At 44.4% G+C, this 26,703-nt stretch overlaps 4 protein-coding genes across 11 annotated transcripts; 3 read left to right on the top strand and 1 right to left on the bottom strand.

The window, feature by feature from the left end:
• Positions 1 to 84: 84 nt before the first annotated feature.
• Positions 85 to 6,248, bottom strand: LOC132263013 (5'-3' exonuclease PLD3-like). Of its 5 annotated transcripts, none has more exons than XM_059762553.1 (7): positions 4,291 to 4,869; positions 3,445 to 3,654; positions 2,508 to 2,758; positions 1,307 to 1,745; positions 1,038 to 1,244; positions 838 to 977; positions 85 to 583 (listed from the first exon to the last, which is right to left on the bottom strand). In XM_059762553.1, exons 2-7 carry the CDS (start codon positions 3,478 to 3,480, stop codon positions 106 to 108), a joined length of 1,551 nt encoding a protein of 516 aa, XP_059618536.1. In that variant the 5' UTR covers positions 3,481 to 3,654; positions 4,291 to 4,869; the 3' UTR covers positions 85 to 105. The 5 variants fall into 5 exon arrangements, with proteins under 5 accessions (XP_059618536.1, XP_059618537.1, XP_059618534.1 ...); XM_059762554.1 differs by having other exon boundaries at positions 3,457 to 3,654; XM_059762551.1 differs by having other exon boundaries at positions 2,832 to 3,654; positions 4,291 to 4,868.
• Positions 6,249 to 8,253: 2,005 nt separating this feature from the next.
• LOC132262769 (low density lipoprotein receptor adapter protein 1-B-like) lies at positions 8,254 to 10,678 on the top strand. Its single transcript, XM_059762178.1, has 4 exons — positions 8,254 to 8,774; positions 9,788 to 9,973; positions 10,033 to 10,316; positions 10,378 to 10,678. The coding sequence occupies exons 1-4, from the start codon at positions 8,732 to 8,734 to the stop codon at positions 10,612 to 10,614; spliced, it is 750 nt and encodes a 249-aa protein (XP_059618161.1). The 5' UTR covers positions 8,254 to 8,731; the 3' UTR covers positions 10,615 to 10,678.
• Positions 10,679 to 10,747: 69 nt separating this feature from the next.
• On the top strand, positions 10,748 to 11,901 carry LOC132262768 (general transcription factor IIH subunit 3). Of its 2 annotated transcripts, none has more exons than XM_059762176.1 (3): positions 10,748 to 10,871; positions 10,941 to 11,121; positions 11,186 to 11,901. In XM_059762176.1, the coding sequence occupies exons 1-3, from the start codon at positions 10,865 to 10,867 to the stop codon at positions 11,862 to 11,864; spliced, it is 867 nt and encodes a 288-aa protein (XP_059618159.1). In that variant the 5' UTR covers positions 10,748 to 10,864; the 3' UTR covers positions 11,865 to 11,901. The 2 variants fall into 2 exon arrangements, with proteins under 2 accessions (XP_059618159.1, XP_059618160.1); XM_059762177.1 differs by having other exon boundaries at positions 10,758 to 10,871; positions 10,928 to 11,121.
• A 127-nt stretch (positions 11,902 to 12,028) lies between these two features.
• On the top strand, positions 12,029 to 26,597 carry LOC132262553 (E3 ubiquitin-protein ligase HECW2). 3 transcript variants are annotated; one of them, XM_059761846.1, is made up of 5 exons: positions 12,029 to 12,329; positions 13,325 to 15,288; positions 15,394 to 15,752; positions 24,013 to 24,204; positions 24,899 to 26,597. In XM_059761846.1, the coding sequence occupies exons 2-5, from the start codon at positions 13,336 to 13,338 to the stop codon at positions 25,971 to 25,973; spliced, it is 3,579 nt and encodes a 1,192-aa protein (XP_059617829.1). In that variant the 5' UTR covers positions 12,029 to 12,329; positions 13,325 to 13,335; the 3' UTR covers positions 25,974 to 26,597. The 3 variants fall into 3 exon arrangements, with proteins under 3 accessions (XP_059617829.1, XP_059617830.1, XP_059617831.1); XM_059761847.1 differs by lacking the exon at positions 12,029 to 12,329 and adding an exon at positions 12,771 to 12,886; XM_059761848.1 differs by lacking the exons at positions 12,029 to 12,329; positions 13,325 to 15,288; positions 15,394 to 15,752 and adding exons at positions 20,160 to 20,394; positions 21,218 to 21,552.
• Positions 26,598 to 26,703: the final 106 nt, after the last annotated feature.

The raw sequence follows: 26,703 nt of genomic DNA, 5'->3' as shown, positions 1-26,703 counted from the left end.
TGCAAAAGGTAAAAAGGTGAATAGAGAATAATTGAATTTACAATTCGGGTAAATTGTTGTATAGTTAATGTACATAAAACGCACTCGGCTTAGAATCAATCGCCCTTAATCTAGGGGTTGAAGATGATTTTGGAAGGCCACTTTCTTGATCACATTCACTGCGTACGCGCTATTCCAGTCCCGATCAAATATTGCTGCTAGATTGAGTCTCAGGCTCTCGCTCTCCGTCATGTTGTGCTGTCCGTGCTCCGGATCCATCATCACTAGCCCGATGCCGGCGGTGTCGATGAAGTAGTCGCCGGACCAGTTGGAGGTGCCTACGAACGCCACGTTGTCCGTGACCATGTACTTGTTGTGGTTCACGCGAGCGAAGGGAATGCGCGCCTGGTCGTCGGATTTGGGCACGATGAAGCGCTTGATCTGCACGTTGACATTCTTGTAGGCTTCTGAGATGTCCTCCAGTGAGCGCAGGAAGTAATCTTCGGCGGGACGCGAGTTGTTCCACCATGATATGAGCAGTTTCACAGAAACCTTATTCTCAATGGCCGCTTTGCGCAGGGCATTGTCTATCTGGGGCCAAAATCTGCAGAGAGAAAACACAGAAGGTTACTCATCCACCCTTTGCGTTTTGCTGCATTTGTTTATCAATTTAATGGCACTTTTTCACTGTCGAAATTTGAAAAGCTGCCGTGCTGTATTGACAAAGTGCCTTCAGTGGTGTGTATAAATGAGTTACGAAAATGCCATTAAGCATTTATGCACGCTTTCGCTGCAAAGACAATTTAAGGGGGGCACAAAGCCTTGATGCATTTTGGCATCATGCAAAGAGGAACTCACTGTATTTTTGGCGTGTAAATCGTGAGCGGGAAGTAATCCATAACGGCGATATGGATGAACTTTTCGGCGTGTGCGATTATTTTAACAATGGCATCAACGTCCTGCTCTCTGCCACTTGGGCTCATGGGCGGCGGGGAGCTCTGCAAAGGACAACAGATGGTTAGTGGTGTGGCGTGTGTGGGATTAACAGTTGGACTCACTGAGAAGAAGATATTTGAGCTGAACTGGGAATTGTTGTAGTTCACGCGAAGCGGCGTGTCGTAGTTGTACTTCGTGGCGTAGGAATCTGGCCACTTGTCTGGGATTTGGGCACTGTCCTCGCCCATGTCCCAGTACACACTGAAGATCTTCGCCACGTCCTTGGCCAGACATGTGCAATTCGTTGCAAGAACGCCCAATTCTTTCACCTGTGTTGGAATTAAAATAAAATTTGCGTGGACGAGGCATGAAAATGTGCGGTTTTGCAAACCTGTGTCAAGGACCTCCAGTCCATATTGGCGCTCCCCAAATATAAGTGCTGTCCATCAACAATCCACAGTTTGGTGTGTAACACGCCGCCGCCCAGGAGCCGTGGGAAATTCACCGATCGCACCTGTGCGGCGCCGCGCTTGATCAATATCTCAGTGTCAATGTTGGGCTGAGCCTGTGTGGGGGCGCTCTGAGCCACCCGCACCGCGATGCCGCCCCTTGTGCCCGCTTGCAGCAGTGCCTGGAAGATCTGCTCGCCCTGCCACGAGGATGAGTCGTTGACCACATCGGCGCTCCGCAGCGTCCAGTAGAAACTGGCGATGTCGATGGACTTCGTGGCCAGGCCGATGAGTGTCTGCCACGCGTCGAAGGTGCTGCGAAACGCCACGCTGCCTGCCGGATACGTAAGGCCTTCGGGGATGCTCTCCACCAGTTGAATGCTGCAGCGAGACAGTGGAATTGTGAGGTCGCAGGAAGTGACAAGAAATGTGTGTCCTCACGTCCAAATGACCGTCAGCACGCGATGCCGACTGCAGGACAATGTGGACTGTCCGACGGGGAGCAAATTGCACTCTGGGGGTGGATAATTACCATATACCGTCACATATGGCGAAGGAAGTGAATTAATTTTGCATCAAGATGCCAGTTTCGGGGTAATAAAGCAATTGTTTTTCTCAGCTTTGACACGGGGGCGCTTTTTGAGGTGCTGCGAACCTTGCAAGATATGGAAGAGTTTACCTGTGTTCAGACAGGAAGTGTGGCAAATATTTAAGGAAAAGGACGATCCTACTTTGCCAGGTACTTTGCTCTTTTGATTTCCTTCAGTGTTACCATTTCTTCACCTTAAAGATATTGTCATGGAATAAAATACTGTGTTGATTTTATCCTTGAATTCCGATTAGGATCTGCTTTTTTCAATGTGACTAGAATTTTAAATCGTAAAAAATGAATGAATTATGCGAGGTGACTAAGTAACGACTATTTGTCGACCTCTAAAAAGAGATTATCATAATGAAATTAGGGAAGATATATTGGCTTTGTTCGAGTATCGGTCAAATTTCAGTATTTCAGTAGTTCCTATTGCTCTTTATGTGTTTATAAAGGTGAGAATTTAGAAATTAATTGAAAAACATCGTAGATCAATTTTTAGAACGTAAAATATTCCATTAACCCAGGGAGATTATGGGAACGATTGAACTCACTTGCAACTGTCCGGACAAAGGAAGGCTGAGTCACTGAGGCGATTGGTCTTCTCGCTGGAGTGATCGAGGAGCGGCAGCAGCACCACGAGGACGATGAGGATGAGGATCACGGAGATTGGGATGCAGGAGGGCTTGCACCAGGCATTGTGGCCCCACATGGGGCCCTGTTGCTCGCGCAGCATCTCGCTGTGTTGATCCCACAGCTCAAAGTCGTCATCTTGGGCTGTGTTTGTGTTGCTCTCGAGCACCGTCTGCAAAATCGCCAGCAAAGCGGAGAGTTTTAGCACAGATAGTTCACTAGTCAACAAAAACAGCTGCTTTTACGCTCTTCTTGTCGTCGTCAGCGTCAAAGACGTTGATCTGCAGCTTCATCGTGGCGTAAACAACGTGTGGCCGGCTGACTTTGACACTTGACGCAAAAAAAACAAAACACCAAAATTTCCTACTGATAGCAAAAGTTGCGATTAAGCGTGGCCGCGGGATTTCATGATCAAATGTGCTCTCGTGGGCGGCGCGACGGCGAGTGTCGCGGTGTTGTTTTGAATTGGAGAAGGAAAGTTGCGTGAAAGTGGACGCGACGTCGCAGTGGACAGAGAATGTCTCCATGGAAAGTCTCCGAAAGCGGCAGTGCGTTTGCCTCGCTGCCAACATAGCATGCTAGCTGGTAAAAGTGGCGCGCAAAATGAGAGATCATGAATAATTAATGCTGGACAGAAAGCAGTAGGAAATACTAGAACAAACATAGAGCCTCCTTAGCCATTATTTTCATACGCTGGCGGAAGCAAGTACGGTACAAATTACGCAATAATTCAGCAATTGCAGGCAGCAATTTAGTCGCTATTCAGTTATTAGTTAGACGCACACTTAGCCGATCTGTAGTGATTCGCAATATGGATTTTCGAAGCGACACTCGAAAGAATCTTCTTATATCACTTACAAATGAACATACTGAGCAATTTAGGAGACATCCCATTATCGCGCTGCAGCTAAATGGGATGGAAGTCGCGGGAACCTGGTCAGCACCTCAGCGGCTCTAATTGATTTCACCGTGAAGTGCCGCTCATCCGCCTGTTTTCAAAAGTCGTTCTCACACATTAGACTCCTTGGTAAGCATGCCACGCACTGTACATTCTTCCCTGTTCATGGACTTGAGAGAATTTCGTGAGGACAAGTGCTCTGTCACAATATTCGCTTCCATAATAAAAAGTCGTAATGCATTTAGGCGATTTTCTGAATTTCGTCATATGACGAGGATGTGTGAAATTATTTCTATTTAAAGTAATTTTGCATTCGTTATGCCAAATTTTTAAAGATATTTTGTAGTAAAATTGTAAGGACAGAATATTAATCCTTGTCATCTGTAATGGGAACTTTAGTGAAGTCGAAATTACCGAAGGAATTGCCTTAAAATTTTCCCCCTAAAAATAATTGGATGTTATATACGACCTTTGTTTATGGAACTGACAATGCGACAGGCTTGTTGATTTTACCCTCACCCGCATTTATATGCAATTGTCCTGAGAGGGCGTGTAACTGCTTTGGCTAAATTTACCGCCGTTGGTCGTATTTTAGTCACTATACTATATTAAAACCTAATAAAAACATATTTGATGTTTGCTAATCCAAAGGAAATATAACATATCACTTCCCATCTTTGCACACTTTGATACTCTATTTGGCATTGAATATGTTAATAAAAAAGGCTGTCAACAGTTACACACCCTCTCGACCTGTCCCACCCTGTTCGCTAGTGTAATCAATCAATATCACACTTTAACTATACCTTCGCTCTTTATTTTCATTGTCTCACGTCAATTGTGGAACAAGTGTCGTGTTTCACTTGGTAAAAATGAGCAAAAAATCACGAGGGAGTCCTTATCAGTCTCTGCCCTTTACCTCAGTTCGCGGTTTTTTTTCGTGTACCGATTTAGCAGTCAAAGGAAAGTCATATTGTCACAGATGGCAAAGAGAGTGCATCGCGGAGCGCGTTTACCAACAAACTGGCCACGAATGGGTAGAATTTTTGCAAGGCGGCCTCACATTACTATTCACAAAAGTGCTCTACATTTTGCATCAGCGTGAAAATCGATAGGGAATTTATTTAACCCCATCACAACGAGGTGAAATTGGGCGGGAAATTATCTTACTCCGCAACCACTTTTCATGCACTGAAATCACGTGCAAGGCGTGCAGGACTCGCGTTGCCCCAAAATTACCTGGCACACGTCTGAAAGGCCTCGCGGAATGGATGGGGGAGAAAGGGGGCAGATAATTGCTCTTCGGTGTAATATTTCGTTCTTCCGCCCTGGCGTAAGGTAGGAATGGACTTTAGTTTGCAGGTGTGAATGAACAGGGCGACAGTGAAAAGGCAAAAAAAATGAGGGGAAAACATGAATTTTCTTTTCACGTTTGACACGAAGACGAAAAAACAATTTGTTTTGTTGAAATCAAGGTGGAGAATTTGTTAATAGTAGTGTACAGCTCATCAGGTTATGAAGTGTTTATAAATACATTGCTGTCTCAGTGTCTATTAACAAATTCACTAAGAATATTCAGTGATAAGAGTAACAAGAGTAAACACTGTCGAAGTGTACAATTGTACCTATATTATCTTCCCCTTTGTTACAATTGTAAGAATTTCTTAGGAAAAAAACACGAATGCTTATTTGATTAGAAGGATTATTGGGTATGTGTTATGTATAGAATGGAAAGAGAGAAATTCTGAAAGGATTGAAGACATTTTCAAGTAATTTTCCATCATGCATAGGAAATTGTTATGCACGAAGAAAAAATATCCTTGTTGAAAGTTGCAAGTCATGAAATATATAGAGTCATCAAGTTAAATTCAGAATACCACTGTACTGAAAGAATGGATAATTTTCCCACAGTAGGTATTTTAAATACCGATAAACAATGGAGTAACAGCAGAACATTGATCAATAGTGTGTTCGTGATAGCCAAAAGTCCGTTATTGAATTTCACACGCATTACGACCTCAAAAGTGATAAGGTGGCTCTCGATGGCCCCGCGCGGATCAATAGAGACGGCACGGTTAATTGCTGTTTGGCGGAATGACGAAAAAGGGGTCCTGCCTCAATTTATGGCCTCAATCACGCGAATGGTGTCTGCGGGATGACGAATCGTGAGGGTGGTGAGGACAAGGTCGCCTGTCCCTCAATGTCAGTCGCGTTTGGGGACAAGGATAAATGACTTACGCTGAGACGGTGCTTGTAGGTGGAGAAGATGCTCTTGCGGCTCTTGGCTGTGGCCAGAGATGTGGCGTTCCCGGAGGCGTTGGGCGACAGCAGGACCACGCTCTGCTCCTGATCGAGGGTGCTCCCGGACGGGCCTTCGGGCGGTCGCGCGAACGCCGAATTGAAGTTGTTGTGCTGGAAATTGGACGAGTTGTCGCCATAGCTGACATTGTTGTTCACCTGGATCAGGATACTGGACGTCTGGCAGGCGATTTGGAAGAGTCCAGCCTGCAGATCGTGCTGCCCCCGTGACTCGCCCGATCGATTGATGTGAATGTAATCCCAGAGATTCGGCATTTCACACCACACGAGGAGTCCTCAAGCTTCACTCCGCATCAGTCACATTCTTTGTGCCACGAACACTATTGGAACCTATGGAAATCCGCCAGTTCTTCGCGAGGGATTGAACAGAACTGAGAACTCGAACGCGACGCGAGGGTAATTGATTGTAATGGATTGATAAGGGCCTAATTTGATAGGGAACAAATAAATAAGACGACTGCGCAGATCGACGGGTCTTCGGGTGGATGGTCACTTCTTGCTGTGCGTGAATGGGTTGTAAGTGCCACCCACTCGTGGCGACGTCTCGAGCAATGGAATCGCCTCACAAACTTGTGTAAATGCGCTTCGAAGTATGGAAAATAATTCGAGCGCGTTTTTCAAGCACATGTTGTTTTATCGTGGCACGCGGCGATGTTACGGGAAGTCCACCGGATGTGGAAAGTAGTTCCTCACGATATTTTATGCAGAATTCATGAGAAATCTCAAAATGTGACCTTTGGGTCATTCTGAGAACAAATTTGCAATTAATCGGTCGCCAAAGGGTCACTAAATGACTATAATTTCCATGCTAATTGGGTTCTTTGTGACTTCAGAGAAAACAGTGCAACAGACAAGATTGAAAATCTCTTTCTACTCTGGTTTATCTGGCCATTTCAGTCTGGATGAAGTGATATTTCATTAATATCCTTGACTTTATTAAAATCCCTCCCCTTCAATATTTCCATGGCAGAACGTGCAGCCCAACAACTGAAATATGATGTAAGTCAAGCTTGGTCATTATAAAGACGCATTCAGTTGTAATTATTCATAATTGGTCAGTCGATGGGCGAATTGTAAATGTTTCTTATTGATCGCCGACGTCACCTGGTGGATTTCCTGACGAAATGGCCTGCCATTTCGTCAGTAAACGCGTTCGTGGCGATGATTTGGGAAACAGTCGCAAGGATTTCCACCCCACACGCGTGTTATGTTATTGACCCTCTTCGCCAAGCGTATATAATTTTGGGGGTGATGAGGAACCAACGCCACGAGGCGAGTGCCTGATTAATTAATTTTTATTCCACTTTCGAGAAAGTCTGACTCATGAGCATTAAAAGTTAATAAGTCACAGAATTGTCCAAAAAATTGACACGAATTTTCTGTGTCTTTGGATTCGTGGAAAATCCATGATTGATTATGATGACCACTCCAAAAGGAATCAAACTTACGGTAAGAACGTGTGGGTGTGTAAATGAGTTACTCTAAGACCTGTGGTAAAAATATAGGGCATGATTGCGGCCAGAGTGATTACTGGACACTGTCATTGAAAGTTTAACCCAAATAGTGTAATTTCTATATTCCAGAAATCATGATAATTTGCCTAATTTCTCATTCAATAAAGAATTTCTTATTCCTAGACAGTTGTAAATGGGAATATCAACACGATTTATGTACTTCAAATTAATGACACTTTATTATGTTCTTTATTACCTTGTTACTGTTGCGATATCATGTAATGGACATACAAATATTCTGACTGGCAGCAAGAAAAAAATTAATATTCATACATTTGCCCTTTCGAGTCTTTTCAATATTTTCTTTTCTCTATAACTCAGACTCGGTCTAGAATCAACACAACTTATATTAGCAGAGCGGATGCTTATCTGCATTTTAATAATTCCTCACCAGTCTGTGCTCTATCGCGATCTCTGATCTAGGAATGAAGCAGATAGCGCGAGATATTACATCAGACGGAAAACTCGATTCGCGATCGCGCTAATTTAGGTAGCAATTCTGTGCAGATTGTCATTGAATTGCTATGAACTTGCGTTGCTATGCAATTTGCCATCTCTTCTCTTTATTCCGTCCATCGAGGCTGATGAAATAAACCTGCTCCATTGATCAAGATGCTGAGATCAGCCTCCCAAAAAAAGATAGGAAAAAAAGAAATGCGGAGTTGATGACCCAAATTTTCCGCAATCGCGAACGCGTGGTTCCCAACTTTTTTCTCTGCCGACTTTGCACTCATTTGTGGTCGATTTGTAAGTTTTATTTGACGCTTTATCGCGCCAATTGGAAGTGCGTCAGCAGACATTAAAGTCCGAGACATCTCTATGAATAATAATATTAAAACGTAATTATATTGCTATTGAGCATGGGAATGTTGAGGAAGTGATAAAGCTTGATTGTTCGCGCGAGTCTAGAGAGACGCCTGGAATCTGGGCAAATTCGTCGCAGCACGCGATCAGTGATTTGGCTTGTGATCCTTGTTGTGATTCTGGGCATAGAAGAAGCAAATATTGGGAGAAACTATCTTCCCAGTACGAAATTCAATCAGAGCGAAGCGGAATCGAGTGTTATCAGTCTGTGCGATTTTTTGGCGCGCGCGCAATGATTTTTGTTTGGGACAGTTTTTCTGTCCGTTTTTCCGCAGAAAATGCGCGCACGAGACGAAGAGCGAGCTGAGCGAGATGGAGCGAGACTGCTCGCCAGGCTGGAGATCAGTTGGAGCGCAAAATGCACAAGCGATCAGAACGGTCTCGAGTGCAGACGTGAGTTGCAGTTTGAATTGCTTTACAGAGATTAATTGAGCGCAGATTTGTGCCCATTAATTGGCAAGAGTGAAAGTGACTAGAGATTTTCCATTGTTGCGCGAGATCAGCTGTGGGAAAAATTCAGCAGTAAAAGTGCAGCATTCTGTCGAGGGAAATGGCCTTTTTCCGGAATATCTGGAAGAATTCAAAGCACAAGAGTGAGTATAAACTGAGATGATGATGGTTTTATCTGTGCGCGAGGCATTTTTAACTCTGGCGCCAGTCGAGAAAAAAGATTGTGCACAATTTCCCGCCTGATCGCAATTTGTCGATTTGTTTTCTTGGAGAGAAACTGGCTCCGTGGAGGAAAAGTCCTAGCGAAGCGATCGATATGGTAATGAGGGGAGGCGAAGTGATATAATACCTCGTATTAGATGCTCAGGAATCCGATATCAATTAACTTTTATGACGCTCGCACCGCAAAACGGTCAATAATTGCCACTTTGTGACAAGAAATCAACTGTTGCTGATCGATTGAGAGCTCATGATCGTGGGATAAAAGGTGATAAGTCCGCAATGAGTGATAATTTTGAGTTTTATATAATCTCATCTGAAACGGTGAAGTGATTTGCATCAATTTCAAGCTCCATTGATGATATTGAGTTATCAAGAAATGATCTGAATTTTTGAGATCACGTTTGCTGAAAAATTGCGTGATAACTTCAATTTATAATCTTTATTTTATCGCCATTTTACGATAACTTTTACCTGAAATCTCCGTGGATCATTGAATAGAGTCGCAACATGAGAAAACACTGTGAAAATTAGTAATGGATTTCAATTAATCATCTTTCTCCTTTGCTCGGCGGATGAACGTCCTTTGCCTGTGCGCTTTCATTGACCTCTGGCTCATGAAATTGATGCCCGAATTTCCCTTTTATCGCCTCTTCATTCACCCAGAGTGCATTAACATTTCTTGTATGCGTCTGTCACTCGATAAGACCCTGACAATGTTCAGATAATAATTAATTCATGTTCAATTATTAAATTGATAATTGATTTTTTTCTCCTCCTCTCGTCGCGCCTGTATTCTTTTTATAAGAGAATTTACGGTGGTCAATTCGCGTGAAAAATAATGCTTATATCGGGAATTGATAAGGGATGATTGCATTTTTTACATTGTGAACACTTTTTACTGGTTAAATGCGGTGTTTTCTGATCTCCTTGGCAGAACTGTGCGAGGAATGGGCGCTTGCCACGAACATGAGGGACTTCAATGATCCTCACGAGGACTTGGAGGACGGCTCGGAGCCCTCGGCGTTCGCCGTGAAGTACTTGGGCAGCACTGTGATCGACGCCGCCCGATCTGAGGATGCCACAGCCGAGGCGGTCAAGACGGTGATCTCAACAGCTAAAGGTCTGTTTTTCCAGTCTCTAAACTGTCCTCTGACTAATCCTCCTCTTGCTCATCCACAGCCAGTGGCAAGAAGCTGCAGCGTGTCAATCTTTCAGTCTCTCCTAAAGGCATTGAGGTTTACGATCCGGTTTCTGGTGAGACTCAGCAGCAAGTTTCCGTCTATCGGATATCGTATTGCTCAGCGGATGCGACTCATGACCATGTCTTTGCATTCGTGAGCAGTCTCTCTGAGGTCTCAGAGACCCCGGCCCTGCTCGAGTGCCACGCATTCCTCTGCCCAAAGCGCAAAGTGGCCCAAGAAGTTGCTCTCACCGTGGCCAGGAGCTTTGGGCGCGCCTATGAGGTGAGTAATTCGTGGAATACACTCTCTATCGTCGCTCTTCTCACGCTCTCGATCTCACCAGCTGTGGCAGGCGGCGTCAAAGCGGCGGAAGGTGATGGAGGAACAAAAACAGGATATAGTTCAGCCAGAGAGCAAGGCTGTGAGGAGTCTCTTGATCGACTTCAGTGCAGAAACAGACATTTGCAAGGATCGCAGCGCGTACTTCCAGAACACGTGGGTGTCCTTCGAGGAGAACGAGTCCACCCACGATCTCAGCTTCATTTCACACAGACATGACAATTCTATGGCGTGCTCCTGAGGGAATCACAAACATTTTATTATCTGTAATCTATTGAAGAATATAATGGTGGTTTTTTAGCGGATTATTTTTGTTTCGAGCGTGCAAAATCCAAAGCGCCATCTGAACTGAAACACTTTGGAGACTTTCCACTGTCAAACTCGTCATTGCACAAATTGTAAACAACAATACATCTTCTTTGATTTTCTTGCTTTTCTTTGCTTTTCCGGGAAGTTTTTCTTCATAAAATTGAGCTGGGAAGTACCCTGAGATGTCTGGTAAATGAATTCATTAAAGAAATTATTGTTTTTTTGGGAATAGTGCCTGAATTCAGTGTGTGTTTACAGAGCCGGCGGACTGTAATCTTCTAGTAATAGTTCTGGATACAAATCCTTCTCAGAGGATCATCCGGACAAATACTCACCACATGACGCAATGTCTGGATTCTATAATAGCCTTTGGGAATGCCCATCTGATGCAAAGAGCTCAGAATAAGCTTGCTGTATTGGCTTGTCATCACCATGCTACGTGAGTTTCACAACTTCAGTCAATTATCGGGGAGTGTCTCATAAGTTCTTGGATGTTTTTGCAGGGAATTTATCTATCCTTCACCTGGGAAGCCCTTAGAAGTGCGCCAAATTGATGGCCAGTATGAACTATTTACGCTGGTTGAGAAAACAGTGAAGAGCAAGCTCACGGATTTGATCACGAATTCTCCACGGATGCACGGTCACACTGAGTCCCTGCTGGCCGGAACGATGACCATGGCGCTGTGCTACATCGCGCGTATGAACAGGAACAAGGCTCCAGGCACGAGGATTTGCTCTAGGATTCTCGTTGTCACCGGAAGCAACGAGTGCGCCTCTCAGTACATGACTTACATGAATGTCTTCTTCACGGCACAGAAGCAGAGCGTTGTCATCGATGTCTGCGCCCTGGACAAGCCTCTGAGTCTCCTGCAGCAGGGCTGCGATATCACTGGAGGCCAATATCTCAAGTTGCCTCAGCTCGAGGGACTTCTGCAGTACTTGTTGTGGGTCTTCTTGCCAGATCCACACACCAGGACTAAACTTGTCCTGCCACCACCGGTGAAGGTGGATTACAGGGCGGCATGCTTCTGCCATCGCGAGCTGATAGACATCGGTTACGTCTGCTCGGTTTGTCTCTCAATCTTCTGCAAGTTCAGCCCCATTTGCACTACATGCCACACGGTTTTCAAGACTCCTGCGCCCATTGCTGTGAAGCCAAAGAAAAAGAAGATCAGAACGTAGAAATTCGATTGTGTTTAGGAGTGATTTGTTAATAAAATGCGAAAATTAAAAAAAAATTTTCTGTAAAGTCGATGGAAATTGGATGGCGCGGGTGAAGGACCTGTTCGTATTCCCGTCGTTCTGCGGCGCTGCAGTCGCTGAGATGATGAGTTGTGAGTAAGTGCAGAAGAAGAAGAAGAACAAAGTGCAATTGTTTTGGGAAATCCAGGAAATTCTGCGCACTGGTGAGGTGAAAAGTGTTAGAAAATCGGTGAAAAGTTGGCCCCCGGCAGGGCGTTTCAGTGTAGCACCACGTCAGACGGAGCAACGAAGCAGGGGCGCTCGGCTCCTGCTTCCGGCCGGAGAAAGTGGCCGAGACGGCTGAGAATGCGGATGTGGCGGAGTCCCTCAGTCGCATCGACATCGAGGGGGGCGCATCGAGTCTCCGAGCCATCGATGATGACGACGAGGACGCCCCGGCTCAAGGTACATGGTCAGACCCCTCGAGCGGATGTCCCAATTAGCGCCAATTAGGCGTAGAGGAATTCTCCGGGCGCGGGCAATTAAGGCAAATTATCGCCCCAGAGATTCAATCCCACGAGTTCGCTCAGTCTCACGCCGCTTCCCGTGACGGTGGGACATTTCTCTGGGCGCCCGCGGTGACCCGATCGATGGTCGGGCGGTGAAAAAGGGTCAATTGGGGGATAATTTGCAGTGATTGCGCTGGCAAACTCGCAGCGCTGTGTCCATGGCCAGGAGAGGCGCCAGTGTCCGGAGCCGGATGTCTGAATGATTGTGTGAAAAATCGCTAATAGACTCCATAAACTGTGCGTTGTTTTGACGTGAAAAAGCGCCCCCCAAAAGAACTCAGAACAAATTGATGGTTTTTTTTCGCGAGAGTTTATATATAGTGGAAAATTGCTCACATTAAGTAAAAATGTGGATGTAAAATCTAGGGAAAAACTGATTGAAAAAGTGTGGGAACAGCAATTTTTAGTTACAAATTATCTGCTGAGGAAAAATATCAGAAAAAGTATCTCGAGGTATGCGAATTGCTTAATATGAAATAAAGTGCAAGTTTACTTGAGTTCAGCTTTAAATCAAGTTGAATTTGGTCACGCGAATTCCTTTTATTATCATAGGACTGACTGCGCGTATGCTTATCGCCTTAAATTTTCGACTGCGTGTTTTTAGTGGTATTTTATTGTACTTGTCGCGTTATACGAAATTTTGGCATTTATAAAATCATCGAAAGTTTGTCTTCTTCGTTTTCGCTTACTAATGGTATATTTTATCTTTCTAAAAACCGCTTTGACATCAATATTCTGTTCCACACTTTAAACATCTTGACCTACCGCAAAAGTCAACTCCTTCGTCAGCAAATTGCTCGTAGAAATGCGCTGCGGGTTTGAAAATCGATTTTCACGGAATGTGTAATGACATTTTAATTCACTCTCGCCTCTCTTTTGCTGTCGCCACAGGTGCCGGGGCAATGGCGAAGCCGCCTGCTGAGAGTCCGCGTGCCGAGGAGGCTAGCGCGGCGGCGTGCGAGAGCCCTGCAGAGCCCCAGTCTCCCAGCGAGGCGCCAGCTGCGCCAGTGACGATGTCCGGCGTCCGTAGGAAGTCCCGGCCGGTGCCCAGCTATGAGAATGATTCGGTGGTGGTGAATGGAACGAAGAGGAAGGTGAGGAGCAGCGATCGAATGGCAGCGCCTCAGATTCCGCCGGACAATGAGTACTATCACATTTGGCATGCGAGCGAGGGCGGAGGCGGCGATGAGGACTTCGAGGCTCCCCCGTTGCCGCCGAAGAACAGTGGGAATGGACTTCATCGACCACTGGAGCGCTCCTGGCCGCCGCGTGTATCGCGACAGACGAAGCCAATGTGTGATTTCAGCTTCGACATCATCGATACGGACGAGGCGCTGCTCAGTCTGCCCACGGACGTGAGTATGGCGGACCAGGTGGCGTTTGTGCCCGGAGAATTCTTCACAGAGCAACGGCAAACAGCCACGCTGAAGCCGGGCAAGTCTATTGAGTGTGATTTCGCGCCGCTGGCCACTCCTGAGACGGATGGAAGTCTGTCGGACCGAATGGCGGAGAATAGTGCCGGAAGTGGTGGACAGACACCGAAACTAAAGCCATTGATGAAGAAGAAAATCGGCCCTGACAACTACATCAGCACCATTCTGGCGAAGAAGGTGGTTGAACAGAGCGAGAATGTGGAGGAGACTGAAGAAACGGCTGAGGCGAATGGACTGACGCTCCCAGGAGAGCCTACTGCAGAGGATTTCGTGATGGTGAAACCTCACAAGCCACTGACCAGACAATTAAGCAATGGGAAGAGCAAATTCCATCCCAATGGCTTTGTTTCTGCCACTGAGCAAGAGCTCTCTTTCGATGAGGACAATCAACATTACACGTTGTGCAGAAAGCTCTCCCCTCACAGACCCAGAAGTCCTCCTTCCGGATCCTCGACGCGATCCGCTTCACCGCTGGACAACGTGATGTCCTCTCCTGAGGGCGCAGCTTCGCCGATCGTACATCAGAAGCCATTCAGGCCGCAACCGAGACTCCTGACGCGCGTCGGAGGCTCAGGAGGAGGGAATCTCATTTGTCCTCCCACTCCGACTCATCACGCGAGGCGATTAAGGTCTTTGTCGGACAACTTGGGGCCTCCAGAACTTCACTCAAGGGATGTTTTCTCTCCAGAAAGCATCCCATCACCTGAGATTCGACATGCCGAAGTGGTGTTTCTGAGCAAAAGGACCGATATGGGGGCTGCAGGAAGCGATGGCGAGATGTCTATGCGACACTTGACCCCCACAAGACTGCCGTCGATTCCTGAAAGGGCGAGAGGTGCTGTAGCGGAGTCGGAAGAACCATTGCCGCCCGCTTGGGAAGCTCGAATGGACAGTCATGGGAGGATTTTCTACATCGATCACACCACCAGAACGACCAGCTGGCAACGCCCAGGCGCTGCGTACAATGTAGCGTCGATGGGCGGCCGAGAACAGCACAGACAGCAATTGGACAGGAGGTATCAGTCCATTAGACGCACAATAACCAACGAGAATCGACCGGCTGCCGGTTGTAGTTCCACTTCAATTCATCGGGGATCGAATGCCAGCAGTTCGGAGGACTCTACTGATGGGGGAGTGCAGTCGAGAGCTCCTCCATCGCCTGCCATTCAAGAATCTCATCCTGCTCTCTTGATGCTCTCCCGTCCGGATTTCTACTCGATGCTGCACACAAATCCGGATGCTCTGAGCGTGTACAATCGAAATGCCGCACTAAAGCACATGGTTTTGAGGATAAGGAGGGACGCAAACTGTTTCGCGAGGTATCAGTACAACAAGGATCTTGTGGCGTTGGTGAATAGTTTTGCAGCAAGTGACAGAGAGTTGCCGTCTGGATGGGAGACGAAGCTGGATTCGTCTGGAAAGGTGAAGAGCTTTTTCGTTTACTCGTGTGATGGGATGTGACAGATTTTTTATTTGCTCCATATGAATGTATTTGGGTCAGATTTGATTGTTATACTTGTTTTCTAGCAATTCTTCATCGATCACACTAATCGGAAGACTTCCTTCATGGATCCTCGAGTGCCGACGGAGTGTCCGAGGGTGAGACATCGTCCACCGGAGGCAATCAGTGACATCGCTCCAATTCCTCCGCCGCGGCCACCAGCACTTCCACGGCCGCCCATCGGGTCGCCGGACATTCCCGTGGCGTACAACGATAAAGTGGTGGCCTTTCTGCGACAGCCCAACATCCTGGAGATCCTGCGTGAGCGTCAGGGCTCCAGCGGGTGCTCGAGATCGCTGCGCGAGAAGATCAATGCGGTGAGAGTTGAAGGAGCACCAGCTCTGGAGCGCTTCGGACACGATCTGCAGCTGACAATTCTGCTCAGGTATGGAATTTCTGTTTGATCATAGCCAGGAATGTTGCTTTGAGAGGGTGAAAAAGCGCCACTCGCATCCTCTTGCATAGTTTAGGTGGTGCATTGCCTCACGTAGAGGCGCCCCAGAAATTGCTCTCATAATTGCATGAGAATTGCGAACATGTGGGGATTTTGGCAAAGTATCTCTCGCGAAAATTTGATGCTATTATGAGGGCTATTTAGTGATTTATTAGCGATAAAAGTGTCTGCATGAATAATTCATGAGCAAGCAGAAGAGACGAGAAGAGATTCATTCATGAATTCTCATTCATTGATGAGGCCACGATTGACTTGATTGGTTGATGTATTAAGCTTAGAGTGTTTGGAAGAAGGAGTCCCAATTGAGCTCTATGGCTTTTCGTTTCGAAGAGATAAACAGAGCGAGAGAGAAAAAGAAATATATTTATTTTCCTTCACTTGAAGCCAATTGTGTGGCTCTCAAATTAAATCACATTTAAACTTGAGGAGCTTGAGATCTTGGCATTAACCTTGTTAGCAATTTTCGATGGTTCTTATTGCCCACTAATGCAATATCTCGGCTAAATAACTCCTCTCGAAACTTCCATGTGGCGTTTTGTAGTCTAGATCAGTAAATTTCACGCCTCAGCGCAACAATTAAAAGTGAACTCACTCTATAACTTTCCGTTTCTATCATACTTGACTCAGTGTTTGTTTACTCTTTTTGCCTGAGTCTCACGATGAATTGGCTTCAGAATCCAGCGTTGAGTGAGTGGATTTGATTGGGTTTTCAATATTGCTGCGCTTGAAAATAGAATTAAAATTCATGTGCGAAAAAAGTCGACCGAAAAGTTCTTTATCCAATAAAAATACAATACTAATAGTTCAACATAAAATGTTCAAATGATATTCTTTTGAATTATTACGTGCATTTGCAGTTTTTGCATACATCTTCGTATTCTTCTTCTATTTACTAATGATTACACAAATGTGAGACAATATTATCGAGAACAATGGCAGCACCTTGAAAATAATAAGGTTATGTTGTTATGAAGTAAAGACTCAATTGATTGTTAAAAATTGATCTGTATTTTCAAATGGCGCGAGAATTTATACATTGACTCGCATTGTTGAATTGAAAATTCAAGTTATAGAATTTACAATAATTGTTGGCTCCTGCAATCAATTAAAGACATGCTCGAATGTGGTCACTGCACCTGAGATAGACCTTGCGATGCCCAAGTAATTCGGGTTTTCTGCTCATTTTTTCCATCATAAATCTGTGTAGATGCAATCAGTAATCCGGCGTGTCTTTGGCGAGTAATTAAAATTGTGCGCCACTGGTTTTCTGGCGCTGGGAAATGTGGGATTTTTTTTTCTTTCTCTCTCTGCCCATTCAGCAAAAGATATCGATCACATGTGTGGGCATATCTAAGAATCTCTTGGGCCGATGCATCTTGGCGCAGTGCAAGTGCGAATTGAGTGAGAATGCAATTAGATTGAGATTGTTTTGAGCGTTTGGAGTAATTAATGAGTGCTAAATATGGAATTTTATTGAGCTACAAATGGATTAGGATTGATATGTTCAATGATCTCTGGGTGGTGTTTGGACGAATGTTATGACTTTGATCTTGTGTCTTATCACACATCATTGAGGGTGGATGATAGTTTGTGATGTGTTTTCATGGCTTTACGAGCAACTTTTTCACCTACTAAATTACACACAATAAATGGACGTGTTCAAATATCAAGTGGCATAATTAAAATGCACTATAAAGCAATGAAGTCATTAACTAATTGGCATCTCTTAGTTTATTTATTCCTTCTTTTCTTTCCGTGGCTTTTCTGGGTGGGCAATAGACCTTCATGAGGAGGCAATGCTAAATTGCACAACAAATTTTTCACGGGTTTAAATTCGTTCATTTATTTTCCTCATGTATGTTTTTTTTGCCACACACCTTTTTAATCTTGTGGATAAATCGACAAAATGTGCAGAATAAAAACCATGACGATGAAAATTCAATGTGGGTGATTTTCATAAATCAATTCTCAATTACGAACCTCTCGCGGTTGCACTTGAAGGGTGAAAAAAGAAACTCACTTTTGCGCTCTTTGGCGATGTGATATTGAGGTTCTTGGTCGCGATATCGCGAACATAAACTTCCCAGACGCGGAGTAATCATGGAAGGAATCATAAAAGAGGCATAAAAGAAGTGTCTTTCTCGTATGCAAAAATGATACAATTTCTCAAAATCTTATCGCTCACTGTGTGGGTAAATATTGAAGGAATTAGTAATACGATGAATTCTTATATTTTCTCTGAGAATTGCTCAACATTTGCGGAGGAATGTAACGCTATCTGCAACTTCTGCAACGGAAGAACCGTGAGAGAAGATACAAAATATGAATCAGAAAAGGCGCGTATCATTCGCTCTCTAACAGGCAGTGAAGAATTTGCTGATCGGCAAAAGTGAGAGAAATCCTTTCGTTATCGCTCATTTGAGCCATATGGAATGTCTCATGAGAAAATACTTATCGTATTTCCTCTCTGCAGATGCGATGAGAGACATTCATTCGCCTCATTTTTCTGTTTATTTATTCTAGAAACAATAATAATTATTGTGATGTTCTTCCATTGCATTTGATGAATTCCAATGCAAACAAAGTGGTTGTCTTGAGATTATTTTACTTTTGAGTACGATAATCATAAGCTATCTGAAAATTAAATGTCTCTGATGGACAATGAATGAATACGGTGTATGATATTTAGGTTTAGGCACGGGATAAGCAAACGCTCTGTTTAGTTTTTGGAGAGTGGACTTGATTTAAAGCTGAGGTTTAGCCTCAAAAATGGACTGTGACTTCAGGTGCATTCTTGATTCTTTTCTCTGTGTTTATCTTCCTGATCAATTGCTCGATAGATTTGTCGTCTGGCAGGGTGTTCTGCGGAAGTCTGGCTCGATAAGAAGACGGATTAGAGATCGTGATTGCGATATATCCGCTTTGTTTTATCAATTTCTGCTCACAAACTATGATGAAATCCATTCGTCTTATCTTCAATTATATTATTGTCTCTGTTTAGTTATGCGTAGCAATTTTTCTACAATCGAAACACATGAGGGAGCAATGATAGCGACAACAGTGCATTCTTGAGGGTCGGATTGGTTGTGTCGAAAGGGAAGTTCAGTGAGTTGGAGAGTGATTAAAAAGCGATCTGTAACTGTTTCAATAGTAAGATCATCATTGGACTGTGGGAGTGTTTGTGAATGTAAGAATATTCATAAATGTAAAAGAGATAGAAAAACCCCTCCATAAATATTCAAGAAAGAGAGTGAGAGAGGATTCTGTTTAGTATTTATCACTTCCACTTTTCTCTCGTTTATTCTATTTGCTGTCTGATTGATATTCTTCAGACTTTTGTTATTATGTAGTTTTGTCTATAAAGTGTGAAGTCAATTGATGAATTTATTATCGCTATGTGATTTCCTATTCTTGGCATCAAAAGCCAGGGGGAAAAATCACATTGAAATTCTAAATGTGGAAAGTGAGAAATTGCCGTTTAACTTTTTTTTATATTTTCTTTTAGGAATAATTGCAGAGTCTTTTTTTTAGTGTCTATGGCTTTAAATGTAAAGACAATCGTCACTCACCTTCTGTTTGCGCGGAGAGCCAATTAGAAAATGCACAAAGTGTGTGATGATAAATTCAGGGACACCGGAAAAATGCTTCTCTTTTCTCACCCACTTGTGGGTGCTTTTTTTGCAATTCAAATGCAAACTGTAAAGACACTCGAAGCTCTTTTTTTAGTGCTTTTCAGGTAGAATGATAGATAATATGATTAATCATAGCATTTCTAGGGAGAGTTTCGGTTTAGATAAAGAAGTGTAAAACACTGTGAGGCAAAAATAAGTGCACGATAAAGCTTTGTTTGCTTGCGTTCTCAGTGATTCTCATAGTTAATGGAATCTACTTCGAATAGATCTATAGAATTGTTGTGAAAATGTTGTTTAAATTATGCAGAAAATCATACTTTGCATATTGAAAGTAATCAAGTAAGTGAAGAGGTTTTGAGAATTTGCAATTAAAGTGAAATTTTACACTACTCTTAATTAATTTTGCGAAAATGGCATAATTTAAAAAGAATTTCATTTAAGTGTTTTTGTGATTTTACTAACACGATTTATTTTAGTATGAAAGTTTGTCCAAAAACGTTTCTACTTCTCATTTTCGCGTTGAATTGCGATGTCAGGGAAGCTCTTTGCACTCGCGGGCGGCACGCTGAAACGGAAGAACGTTTGGGGCGATGTTGCTCAAGCGCCAGCGAGTGAGCCTCGTGTGAGAACATTAGCGCACTGTAGAGGCCCAAGTTAGACCCCTTCTAGAAGCACTCACACTGCCTTGGCGGCGCGCGTTAGTCAGTTTTGGGCACTCGATCGTTTCGCGCGCACGCGGCTCAGTCTTCTGCCCACCGCCAAGAAGTGGCACGCGATCGGAGCTTATAATTGTCGAGATGAGAATCATCAATCTAATTGCAAAAATCTCATGTGAAAAATTGTGTGAAATTGTCGATTGATTCTTTTGCTTCTCCGCAAATGTGCGTGTAAATCCTTTGGGGTGATTTTCCGTTCCCAAATGGATAAATATTGCCATGATGGTGATTGTTATGCACCTGTTTTTGCTTCTTTTTGAAATGAGCGGGGAATATTGTTCTAATTTTCTCTCTGTATCTCATCAGAGTTGCGAATGACGTGAATTCTAATGGGTTTTCTCACCTGGAGGGGCTCTTTTTGGTATTTGTTGCTGGGAAAATGCCTCTGCACGCGCCGTTTGTCGAAAATGGAAAGTGCGCGCGCAAGTTGGAAAAGGCGTTCAAAGTGCAAATTTTCACTTGAAGAAGGTGAAAATTGCACAAAATGTGAAAATTCACTGTTAGTGGCGTGCTGAGAATTTAGATTTTGTATAATTCTCGACCTTGTTTCGCATTCAATTATTGACTTCTTTATTTTCTAACACCCAATATGGAATAAATGGAAAAGGTTTATTTGTTATTTGATGTTACTGCACTCGCAGAATGCATTTATTTTTTCCTCTGTCTATTTTTATTGATACTCCACTATTTTGCTATTGGGTAATGATGAGTTTTATATGGTGTGAAGTGTGATGTTTCGTCTGATATTTCACACTCTGAATGACTTGAATTCTCTATTGAACTTGTATAATAGTGCTACGCTTTGTTTCTTGTTTTGAAGAGCCTCTGGACGAGAGAGAAAATTTGAACAGTGTTCTGGAGAATAGAGTCTGTGCATCTTCGCGAGAATTTCTTATATATATTTTTTATGAGCATGAAGTGCGCAAATGTCGCGTGGGTGGTCGCGAAGAGAGTTTCCTTCTGTGGAAAACAATTGGAGGATTTGTTTTCCATCCATTCCACCTGACTCACTCGGTGTAACATTCTCAATTTCCTTATCAATCTCAAGGTGATTGTCCACTGGAAATGGAAGCGATGCCCAATGAAATTGACGGATATAATAATGAATTAAATCCGAGCTCGCATATCAGCTGTAGACGTTGAATTTCATCAATGGAAAAGTGGTGATTTTCTCCCAGTGACAAGAATTGGCGATGTATGATTATGCCTCATGTTTGGCCATAGAGTGTGTCAGAAAGTGAGCAAGTGAGGTTAATCAGAGGATCGCAAAAAGTGTAACATTTACCAGAGTTTTGATGACAATCGTGCTTTAGTACAAATGAATGAGTTAAACGTGTAAAAAATGGGATTTATTACAAAGGCCATATCCATAGTATTTGCACTGTAAGTATTCAGAGAGTTTTTGGGTGTCTTTTACAGTGTGGTGTTGAAATGAGTAGTGCAAAACATTGAATTCTGAGGATTATATCGGCTCAGTAATTAGCACGATTGCTTCAAATTTTTTAACCACTTTATTTTCTAACAATAACTCATGGCAGTAAGTGTAATCTATCAAGTGCGTCTGTATATTAGTCATAGCTCTGTGAACTTCTCACCGGCCACAATTACATCTGACCAGAACGTCCAGGTGTTGTTGAAGTGGCGAGGGTCTGAGCGTGTGTTTCCGGGCACATTAATGGGGAACATTGTGGGGTGTTGTCGGGCGATTTGATTGCGAATTTGGGTCGATATTTCAGGGTAAACGGACGCCAGGTTGTGCTTCTCGCACGGATCTGAGGGGATGTGGAAGAGACAGGGCGCTCTTTCTGGGTTGCAATCTGCAGTAGTGGGTTTAGTGGCGTTTCCACACGTGATGGTCGCTTCAGTGCGCAGTGAGTTGATTCTTGTGTCGCTGAGATTGGTTTGAGAGTGTTGATTGAGCGCTGACCAGGCTCTGGAGCCGATGAGGGATGATGAGTAGTTGGAGGTGAGCGTTTCATTTGATGGGAGGATTCCTAGCCATCCTGTGTGGTTGACAGATTGAGATCCGTTGATGAACTTCCAGCCGTCGGTGAGGAAGACGACGGATTGTGTGATGGGATTCAGACTGTGGAGGATCTCAGAGCGTGGAGATGGTTTGTTGGAGGATAATGCTGGCCAGAGGTTGATTCCATCCAAATCCCGCGGCAAAGTGCCAATGTTGGCCATCGCCGCGAGTGTCGGCAGCCAATCTGCAGTGTGCATTAATTGTTGGGCGACGCGATGGCGTGACTGGAGGATCGGCGACCAGAGTGTGGCCACAGCACGAAGTCCCCCCTCGAATGGGCCCATCTTCTGTCCACGCAGTGGATAATTGGAAGCGAAATTCCTCAGGTGTCCTTCCGCCATGCCACCATTAGTCGAGATGAAGACAATTACGGTGTTGTTGAGGAGCTGGCGAGAGCCCAGGGTATCAATTAGACCGCCAATTTCTTCGTCCAGCTCGTGGGTCATTGAGACAAAAAGTCGCCTCTGCTGATCGTGGATGCGATTGAACTTCTGCACCGTGGCCAATGGGGCTTGCAAATGCCCATCACCATTCGCTCCAGGCGCCACGTGATTGACCACGAGGAAGAGAGGGTGTTCCCGGAAGTCGTGATCTTGCACTATCTGCATTGCTACCTGGCTGAAGAGTCTCGTTGCATACGTTCCTTGGCTCTTATCTGAGGTTGCTGTGCCGTTTCTCATGTCCAAACCTCTGGAACCGCCTGGCACTTGATGAGTGTGGTTGAAGTAGTCAATGCGACCACCCCAAGGTCCAAAGTGATGATTGAATCCCCTTTTCAGAGGCGTAAAGACTTTCTGGTGAAAGCCCAAGTGCCACTTCCCGACCAAATAGGTCTCGTAGCCCGCTTCTTTGAAGAACTGCGGCATTAACTTCTCCATCTGACCCAGTCCTGCACTCTCGTCATTCTCCAGTGATGCCGCCTGAAGTCCCAACCTGGAAGGGTACTTTCCGGTGAAGAATGACGCCAGAGATCCGGAGCAAACTGATGGGCTGTAGTAGTTGTTGAGGATCAGGCCTTGATATCCCAGGCTGTCGATATTCGGAGTGTAGAATTGATTAGAACCATGAAAACTGACATCGTTGAAGCCCAAATCATTCGCCAGGATGATCACAAAGTTCAAGGGATTCTGGCACTGAACCAGAGGGATAAAAATGATCAGGAAAGACAGTGAAAATATTTGATTCATGCTTAATCACAGTTGGAGAGCCACTGAAGGCTAGTTTGGCATTGAAGGGCCTTTTGTAGGTACTTTTGTCACTGCATTTTCTTCACTTTCTTTCCCAAACTACCGTTTAAATGGGGAAGTTGTTAAAAATAGTCTTTCGGAATTAAAGATTTATCGCAATATTGGATTGTAATGGGTTAATAGATGAACATATTTTCATTTCATCTACGCACTCTGAAAAGTGCTCTCGCTAAATATACAAACAATAAAAAAAGTCGTTGATAATAAAATGAAATTTGACGATCAACGAAATGAGATTCATTGGTTTGTCATTGAGTGAAGTTACCTAATAAATTGATATGATTTGTGATCCAATTAGGCTCTGGATCGCATTTGGAGGAGTGGAAAATGCGCGCACGGGTTTTGTTTGGCTCTGTCACACATTTAGCCGCAATATTGTACTTCTCTCTGTGTTTATCTTTTAAACAATCCATGACTGATTGTGAGCCTCAAAAGAGTGGTTTGAGGAAGTGTCGAAAAGGAGGTCGAAGATTTGTCTTTTTGCGGGCGTGCGAGATTGCGATAAGAGGTGGGGAAAAAGTGTGTGCCGCACGGATTAAGATTGGCCCTTTCTGCTCTTCCTCATTTCAGTCTGTTCGAGAATGAGATCATGTGCTATGTTCCAGTAGAGGCGAGAAGTCCTCAGGGATCGCCCAACATGGGTAACTCCAGAGCGCCGCAACGCGGGCCGCCACCCTTCCGGAGGGACTTTGAGGCGAAGTTGCGCGCCTTCTACAGGAAGCTTGAGTCCAAAGGATACGGCCAAGGACCGCACAAGCTCAAGTGAGTACAAATGGCAGTGAAATTCCTAATTTTTCACAAATTAATCAATCAAATTAGTCTCTTATGCAAAACACCTCGCGTAGATTCCGTAGATTTGATTGAGATTGGAGTGGAACTAATGTGGAAAATCAGATGGATTATAAAATTCTCAATTAGGAATGCGAATGAGTAATTGGACTAATATGAATTTGCCATTCAATTATTCCTTGATTGAGTGAGACATTGAGATTCATTGTTCAATGGCGAGGAAATGATATTTTTGAATTTTGACCCAATTGTAAAAATTAAAAGCTTATAGAAGTTGTTGATTTAGATCCAAGATGTAGAATACTAATTTTAGAGTTGATTTCTCTTCTAGATTATTGTGTATACTTCTATTGAATACAAATTACAATATTTTTCCATGAGAACTAGACCAAGAATCTAACTATGTTTCATGAAATTGACGAATGGTTCCAAAGAGCGAGCAACAAGATGATTTAAATTTACTGCATATGATAAAGAGAGCAATTTGATTTAGGGCATCCTTGTATTAGTTGTAATATGTCAGACAAATTAGGTCGACTTGTATACCTGCCGACGGGGTTGCAGTGTCAATTAGCCAGTTTTGTGATGATATTTGCCTGGAGTTTTTATATGGCAAATACATCTTTCAGACATTGTCAAAGAATTAACAATCTTTCCCTGTTTTTAGGCTTCACATTCGGAGGTCAAATTTGCTGGAGGACGCCTTCAGGCGGATCATGTCGGCCAACAAGAAGGATCTGCAGCGAGGTCGCCTGGCTGTGCTGTTCGATACTGAGGAGGGCCTCGACTATGGCGGACCGTCGCGGGAGTTCTTTTTCTTGCTTAGCCGCGAGCTCTTCAATCCCTATTACGGCCTGTTCGAGTACTCGGCCAACGACACGTACACCGTCCAAGTGTCACCATTGTCCGCCTTCGTGGACAACTCACATGACTGGTTCCGCTTCAGTGGACGCGTCCTGGGCCTTGCACTCGTGCACCAGTATCTGCTGGACGCGTTCTTCACGAGACCCTTCTACAAGGCGCTGCTGCGACTGCCGGTGGCGCTCAGCGATCTTGAGTCGCTGGACAGCGAGTTCCACCAGTCGCTGCAGTGGATCAGGGACAATGACATCGGGTCGGGAAGCAGCCTGGGCCTGACGTTCTGCGTGACGGAGGAGTTGCTGGGACGCGTGGTGGAGCGCGAGTTGAAGCCTGGCGGGAAGAATGTGGGCGTGAATGAGAAGAATAAGAAGGAGTATCTTGAGAGGATGGTGAAGTGGCGCCTGGAGAGGGGTGTCCAGGAGCAGACTGAGTCCCTGGTGAAGGGCTTCTACGAGGTGGTTGATCCGCGGCTGGTGGCCGTGTTCGATGCCCGCGAGCTGGAGCTGGTGATCGCTGGCACGGCGGAGATTGACATCGCCGACTGGCGCGTGAACACGGAGTACAGGAGTGGCTATCACGATAACCACCAGGTTATCATCTGGTTCTGGCAGGTGATTGAGAAGTTCACCAACGAGCAACGACTGAGACTGCTGCAATTTGTCACGGGCACGTCCAGCATCCCGTACGACGGCTTCTCGGCGCTGCGGGGCTCCACGGGGCCTCGGCGGTTCTGCATCGAGAAGTGGGGAAAGCCCATCGCACTGCCCAGAGCGCACACGTGCTTCAACCGCCTCGACTTGCCGCCTTATCCAACGCCTGAAATACTCCACGAGAAGCTTCTCCTCGCCGTTGAGGAGACCAATACCTTCGGCATCGAGTAATCACGCTGTAACCGTACGAGTAGGATATTTGCTAGGAGCTTAGGGACTCTAGGAGGGCTTCTCAGGATTTTGTGTTCAAGTTTTTCGATGCAAGTGTCAGAAAGTTTTTCTCAAAACCGCCTGAGAAAGTCAATGGATTTCCCTAGAGTAATTCACAATACATAAAATTTTTATTGAATGGCATGATAAATACAATCAAAATCGAATTCAATTTCTACCGATTGGCCTTAAGATAAACCATTTGATGACGAAAAAAAGACATTTTGTATAAGAAAAGTGGATAAATTGTAGGCATTTTACTCACAACTTTCCGTCTCTCGACAACACAAAATGTTGCAAGTATTCACACACAAAACACAGTAAATCTAGTCAAAGAGTTAAATGAATTAAATACTAAAGGAACCTATGATGATGTTAGCTAGAGTGTTTATAAATGTAGAAATTATTATTGATCGAGTTGATGAGAATTTCCTTCTTTCATTCCTCTATAAAAAATGCCAGTATATTAATTGACGAGTCGCATAAACTTGTGAGAATGATGAATCTTTTGTACAGTCCTTTTGTTGGAATTATTTTAGTGTCTTGGAGCGACGATGAATGACAAATAAATGCGGATTTATTGAAGATGAAGAGTTTTCGTTATCAATTTGGCTGGATGTGGCGGTTTGTGTTCGAAGCGAGTGTGGAAGGCAGAGCCTCTGGCGGGGAAGTGCTCGGGCGTTTTCGGCTC

Source organism: Phlebotomus argentipes, unplaced genomic scaffold (genome assembly GCF_947086385.1).
Source record: "Phlebotomus argentipes unplaced genomic scaffold, Phlebotomus argentipes genome assembly contig_15, whole genome shotgun sequence".
NCBI lineage: Eukaryota > Metazoa > Arthropoda > Insecta > Diptera > Psychodidae > Phlebotomus > Phlebotomus argentipes.
This window is presented reverse-complemented; position numbering and strand designations above follow the sequence as displayed.